Source organism: Castanea sativa, chromosome 2 (assembly GCF_040712315.1).
Source record: "Castanea sativa cultivar Marrone di Chiusa Pesio chromosome 2, ASM4071231v1".
Classification (NCBI taxonomy): domain Eukaryota; kingdom Viridiplantae; phylum Streptophyta; class Magnoliopsida; order Fagales; family Fagaceae; genus Castanea; species Castanea sativa.
The window spans coordinates 7,556,485-7,563,450 of NC_134014.1; the positions used below are offsets into that span (position 1 = coordinate 7,556,485).

The window sequence follows — 6,966 nt, forward strand, 5'->3', positions numbered from 1 at the left end:
GATCAAACAATACTCTTAATATTGAGTTTTTCTCAAAAAAAAATCTTGAAATTTATATTTACACATTTTGTCTTGATAGGGTGAAATTTGGTGCCTCCTACCTCACTTTGAAAAACAAAAATTCAATTCTTATGTAAGTTTATCTACTTTTATTTTTTAATGTTTAGTAATTTGGGTTGTTCATAATTCTTAACTATTGAGGTTACCACTTAAATATGCTTTCAATTATTTTTTTTAATTATTGAATTTAAGGTTTTTTCATTTAAATATGCACTTGAGCTTTAATTATGCAAACTCCCTTTATATTTTTTTAGGCATCTCCTTTTATATTAGTTGCATAGTTATCTACCATATTCCATTCAATTAATTTTGGACTTATATATGATTTTATATATATATAAATATATATATATAAATATATATATATATAACTTAATCTCATACAATATGCATTCATTATATAACTTAAAGTAAAAAGTTACTTAAAAAAAAAAAAGTAAAAGTTTACCTAATTTTTATTATCTATTTAATTTTAATTAAAATAAAAATTATTTTTGTATTTTCATTAATTTACACTTTTTTATCAGAATTAATTTACACATTATTATTGATTAAGTCGTGCATCGCATGAGCATAATACTAGTAATTCAACAAACATTTAACATCCATCTAGAAATAAGTTCTTTACAAAAATATAAGAAGGTTTAGAGATTTAGGGTTTGTAGGGTTTATAGATCTAGGGTTTGTAAAGTTTTAATTTCCAATTATATCCTTTGTAAGTTTTTGTAATTATTTACTTTTCTTTTTAAGTTTAAAATATAGGTTGGATATAAAAGGTATTTGACAAATCTAAAATAAAATGAATATTTATTTGTTATACAAGTTAAACAAGTTGTGTTAAATGAGTTATTTCGAGTTAACAAAAATAAATTAGCGTGTCAAACGTATCTATTGCGGGTAACGCGGATCGACTTACTTATGACCCGTTTCTTATTGTCTCGTTTTCTAGTTGATCCGTTTATGACCCAGATCTGCTAAGGCCCTACCCTAACCTGCAAAAACTCGTGTCGAGTTTATGCCGTGTTCGCGGGTTAGGTCAAACATTGACACCCCTAATGAAAGACTAAAACTCTTGCTTTGGAAAATTGCATGGGATATTCTCCCCACTAAAGTGGTTCTAAATAGAAGATGGCTTCAACATGATTTTCATTGTGTTCTCTGTAACCACTATGACGAGTACATTGAGCATATTCTAATATCTCGCCCATATACACCAATTATTTGGTTTCTATCTATTTGGCTAATCATCACTACTCTTGACCATTTATCTCCTTATGACATTGTGAAATATGCAATTTTCCATCATAAGCATTTGCAGGTTTCTTTAGAAAATGGATATATGATCACTCTATTTTGATCAATCTTCTTTGACAAAACATTTGGAGAATTAGTAATCAAACAATATTTGCAAATTATATGCTTGGTCTTAGAAAAGATGCTGATATAATTAACAGAGCTTATTCAGAACATATTGCAGCTTGACACCTCACCTAGCACATCCAGAATTGAAATGGTTTCCTCCTCAACTCGGATGGATTAAAAAAAATTTTGATGTCGCTATTAGACTTCATGCCACTATTATTGCTGCTATTGGGAGAAATGAATTTAAAAATGTCTTATTTGCTCATTCAAATCTCTTCCCTCATGATCAGACTCTTGGTGAAATTAATACAAGCTGCTTTCCAAGCCATCAAATTTGCAGCCTACAACAAGTACTCATACTAAACTAAACAAGTAGCTTACAGATTATGGCGTTTTGATCATGCTGTATATGATACGTGCCAAAGCCAGCTAGAAAAGTATTAATTTCAGGCCTTTGCTTTTCAATCTAGTGACTGCCTATGCCTAGTTTAATTCGTTGTTCACATCGTTAGCAGCTCTATTTATCTCGCACTTTTGCTACACCTCTTGCCATATTCTTTTTGCTACACCTTGATAGTTATTTATCTTTTGATTTCTTGTTTTGGTTATTTATCTTTTTACAGTTTACCTATTCAGTTCTTTTTTCTTGATATGAACTTTGAGAAGGGGAAAAATATACTTATTTGCTCATCAATACACATAGATGAATAGTTGGTTAACTTGAGAATCATCACATAATTCAGATAATTTAAACCGTGTGATTAATAGTTTATTCATGGGCTGCCGTCACGAGGTTAATTCCTGAATGTATTACGAAATTAATTTCACCAAGTCCTGCCATTAGATCCTTTCTTCAGGTAACATAACATGCACAGTACTTTCTAAATAATACATCCAGACAGAAATCGCATATAGATAACCGAATAAAAGTCATTTGCCAACACTCACAGTGTTTCAAATTATAAATTGTAGCATGTTATGCGTTTGAATTTTTTTTTTTTAATGTTAAAACTTCGGTTACTTTACAGAGAGAGATAGAGACGTGATAGACAATTTTTATTTTTTATTATAGAGATGTGATAGACATTGGTCTGGTACAAAGTAAAATACATAAAGTGAGATAAGATTTTTATTGATAGATAATCTTGCGTGGCCTTACGTCGAGTCCATAAAAGGTACATCAACAAAATTATTCATAATACCACAAAAAGTGAATAAATACTCATTTGTCACACTTATAAACCAACTAGCTCTCAAGGATTCACCACACTACAGTTCTTCCTAATCTCTCCCAAACTTCCTGTAAGCACTTGAATGGCTCCCATCCTCATAATCGATTGAGCAAACTCCATGAAAAAATTCTGAGAGTTAAGCAGCTCATTGACATTGTAGGTAGCTTCACTATCAGTTAAAAGTGCAGCATCAGATTGGAAAAGACCTTCGTTTTGCTTCAAGATATTGAAATAATTGTTGTCAAAGGATAGGGGGCTTCCAGGATCCATTGGCACAATAGTTACATTGTTTGAGAGGCTTTTGCATTGGGTTTTCAAGAAAGCAGCATAGGTTGAGTTTAGAGAAGGATCTTCATCATTTTTTCCTGTGAAATTGTATAGCCTGTTGCTGAAGAAATTGCAATGCCCAACACCAATTGTATGTCCACCTAACCAAAATTAATTTATAAATCTTTTGGGCATAGCTGAAGATATCATTTTGAAAGAAATAAATTGTTACTACTTAAGACTACTAGCAATAGGGCTTAAATTTTACATCTACATTTGTAATATAATAATACTTTGTCAACACTGAATTATTGAAACCATGCTATCATATTACAAGCTTATTATATAAACCCCCCTATAGAATCTTTACCTGATAAAACAACAAGATCATGAACTGAGAGGCTTTTGTTAGCAAAAGATTGTTTCAGGGTGGTGAAATTGAAGAATGGTGATGGGATGTTGGCAAGGGCCTCTGACTCACGCGATATGATTCCGTCCCTTCTACCGGTAAGTACATCCCAAATTGGCCTCTGAAACTACAACCATTTCCACAAGCACTTGATTATCTATTGCTAAATTCAGTATGTTATTTAAAAAAGAAGAAGACAAAAAGAGCTTGAGGTATAGCATTTTGCTAGCAAAATTAATTTATAGACACAAAAAAAGGTAGATTTTCCCTTAAAAGATAACATAAACTAAATGAACTAGTGCAAAACTCGAAAAGCATCCTCTTCATTTGAAACAGATCAGTTTCATAATTTTATATAAATATAAAAAAAATCCATATATATAGCGTCATCTTATATAAAATTTTAAATGACGTGATATTCTAAACATTGTTAGATATATTAGAAATAAAATCTTAATCGTGCATTTGATCAACAACATTAACTTCACCAGCTTGGCCTGGTTTTTCAAACTGAACACATCCCACTTGTGCTACTCTTTTGTTTCCAAGTCACACTAGAATATTTTCAATACTTACTTGGTAGGAAACCGAGTCTCTAGCAGCCAAAGCAACGATATCTGCACAAGAAACTACTCCAGGACAAGTCTTCTCTAGCTCGGTCTTCACCTCATCTATTATGTCAAATCCTCCCAAAGATAGGTTTGGAATTGCTGCCTTCTCAGCCAAGTTATTTGGGGTAGAGTCTATCAGTACAGAGCCATCACAACCCTGACACATTATAACCATTCAAGACCTTAAATGTCTGGTAAACATATAACAATGCATGTGTTTCATAATATGAGAAATCAATGCTAGCTATAAATGTAACCAACCAATGCCGGCTTAATACTATTTTTTTTTTAAAAAAATACTAAATATTTATCACACACACACAAGGAGAGAGAGGAGAAGGTTTTAAAGAAACTAACAATAGTATATATTCAAAAGGGTCTAACTCTTGCATGCATAACACATGCTTTAAACCTCTATAACTCACACTCATTTTCCAATATAGGATTAACCCATTGTTTTTTCTTTTGAGAATACTAAATATTTTAACACAGACACACACAAGGAGGAAAGGAAGAAGGTTTTAAAGAAACTAACAGTGATGTATATCCAAAAGGGTCTAACTCTTGGATACACAACACAGGCTTTAAACCTCTATAACTCACACTCAGTTTTCAATGTGGGATTAACCCACTATTTTTTTTTTAAGAATACCGGCTTAATACTAAATGCAATTGATGCAATCGCCTAAGGCCCCAAGTATAAAAAATGCCCCAAATTTTAATTTAATTAAGCCCAATTATTAGCCAATAAATAAAATAATATTTTTTATCAAGTGAAAAACAAGAAGAAAAAAAAGAGATAAAAATGCTACTTTCACAAAAATTTTATAATAAATCCTAAGTAGCAGATTATTACAGGCTGTTATTGATGACAAAAAAATAATTTCAGTAATGAGTTCTATTGTGAATGTAGCACTTCTTTAAAAAAAGAACAATACACAAAAAAAAAAAAAAAAAAAATTCACAACATTTTTCACAATAGTTGAGTTGAAAATTTTTTACTAGTTCTCACCTAAATCTACCACTAACATCACTCTTTTACTTACCACTATCACATCAATAGGTGTGAAAAGTTTTGTCAAATTTTTTGTATCTATAAACTTTCTATAAAAAAGAAATTTATACATAGTTCATGTTAATTAGTAATGATTTGCATCTAAAACAAGATAATAGAGTTTAAATAATATTTAATTTTTTAAAGTCATATTTATACACACACACACACATACAAAAAGCCTCAATTTCATTTTTCACCTTAAGCCTCCAAATGTATCAAGCCGCCCCTATAACTAACATGACCCGTTATGATTTAAATAATATCACCTCCACCTAAGTTTACTAGTGACAATACTTTTATTATGTGTCAATTATAAGAAGTCATGTTAATCGTTGTAAAAAATGTTGTATTCTTAGATTTATTGTAATTTTAGTACGTGTATCATAAGGAGGGTGAAATTCACGAAAAGAGAAAGAAGGGAGAGAGATGAATTACCCTGACGAAACAATCATGAAAATGCATCCTCAGAAACTTGGCAGGCAAAGTTGAATTGCATGCCACACGGTTCCATATGATTTCCTTCACAATTTCCTCGGCATGGGGACAACTCTCCTCATAAAAATGCATTCTCAACTGTCCATGACAAACTCCTAGAAGCCCAAACACTGCTATAAAGATAAAGGAGGAGCTCAAATTAGTATTCATCTCTCTCTCTCTCTCTCTCTCTCTCTCTCTCGTTGTTTCTTTGCTCTACTACATACTTTTCCAACACAAGCATTGCATCCTTAAATAGAGGTAATGGTATTCTTTCTCCGAGTAAATGGTTTCATAATTTCATTACAGGAAGGTAAGATTAGTTTAAATAATGTTCAATCTGTTGTTGATTTTGAAATTTGTGATGGAGAGATTGTTTGACTTTGCTTACCACTTTTTATATATTTCTTTCTTTGTATTAGTTAAGATTACTTAACATAGCAAATAGATTAATTTGGGGAACAACGTCAATTGGTTAGGGCAGTTATATATATATATATATATATACTATATTAATTTCAACTATCAATGTTGTGTATAGATCTACCTTAGACTTTACAATGTCGATCTTTCCTTATCAAGTACGATGGAAGCATTTGATACTTTTTAATCGAGAAAGGCACGTACAGAGAGTAGTATATGGATGTGACATGTTTTTAACGACAGACATGACGATTCTAAAATTTTCTGGACTTGGTTGTTGTTATTATTACATATGTTTTACGTACTGTAGTGTAGGTCAGTGCTTCATTTCTTTGCTGACCCATGTGTGTTTAGCTCTTAATTTTAATTATAAGCTAGTTTATTTTTTCTTCTTTTTTTTTAAATATATTTTAGCAACAGTAAAACAAAAACAATAAACTAAGTAAATTAAGTGGCGACTCCCAGAATTTTTCTCATGGTATTTCTTAAAAAGCATAAATTACACAATATAATCAAAAGAAAAATTTATATATTGACAACAACAATAATAAAAAAAACTCACAAATACGTAAAGTTTACAATGGCCTTCTATGAGTTTTTATATTTTGAAATCGTTGCATGATAGTCTCATTATCAATACTATAAGCTACATCTCTTTTAATGTACACAATCAAGCAATCATTCATTCACTGAATGTAGAATAAATTATAGAGAAAAATTTAATTTTATTAGCATGAGAGTGTTCTCAAATTTTTTTTGAAAGGTGGACAAATAAAAATTTTTAAATTATTATATATAAAAAAAAAAAATTTGACCTTCGCCGCCCCTGAGTAAATTATTCACAAACGGTGACGCTTGTTCTTCATCACTAAAAAATACAATAGGAAGCACAGTCGAACATGCATGCTTTATTCTTGGAAATAAACACAAACTAAGTTCTTCTGCATTAAATTAACAACTGGCAAGTTGGTGCCGTTTGAATTAATTATTCCTACCAAATGCCGACACAAATTGAAAACAAATTATTCCTACCAAATGCCAACACAAATTGAATTTAACGCATCGAGGTTT

The 6,966-nt window shown here is 30.9% G+C and overlaps 1 protein-coding gene across 1 annotated transcript; it reads right to left on the reverse strand.

The window, feature by feature from the left end:
• Window positions 1-2,517: 2,517 nt before the first annotated feature.
• LOC142624293 (peroxidase 3-like) lies at window positions 2,518-5,746 on the reverse strand. The gene is made up of 4 exons (XM_075797821.1): window positions 5,434-5,746; window positions 3,907-4,098; window positions 3,292-3,457; window positions 2,518-3,082 (listed from the first exon to the last, which is right to left on the reverse strand). Exons 1-4 carry the CDS (start codon window positions 5,641-5,643, stop codon window positions 2,676-2,678), a joined length of 975 nt encoding a protein of 324 aa, XP_075653936.1. The 5' UTR covers window positions 5,644-5,746; the 3' UTR covers window positions 2,518-2,675.
• Window positions 5,747-6,966: the final 1,220 nt, after the last annotated feature.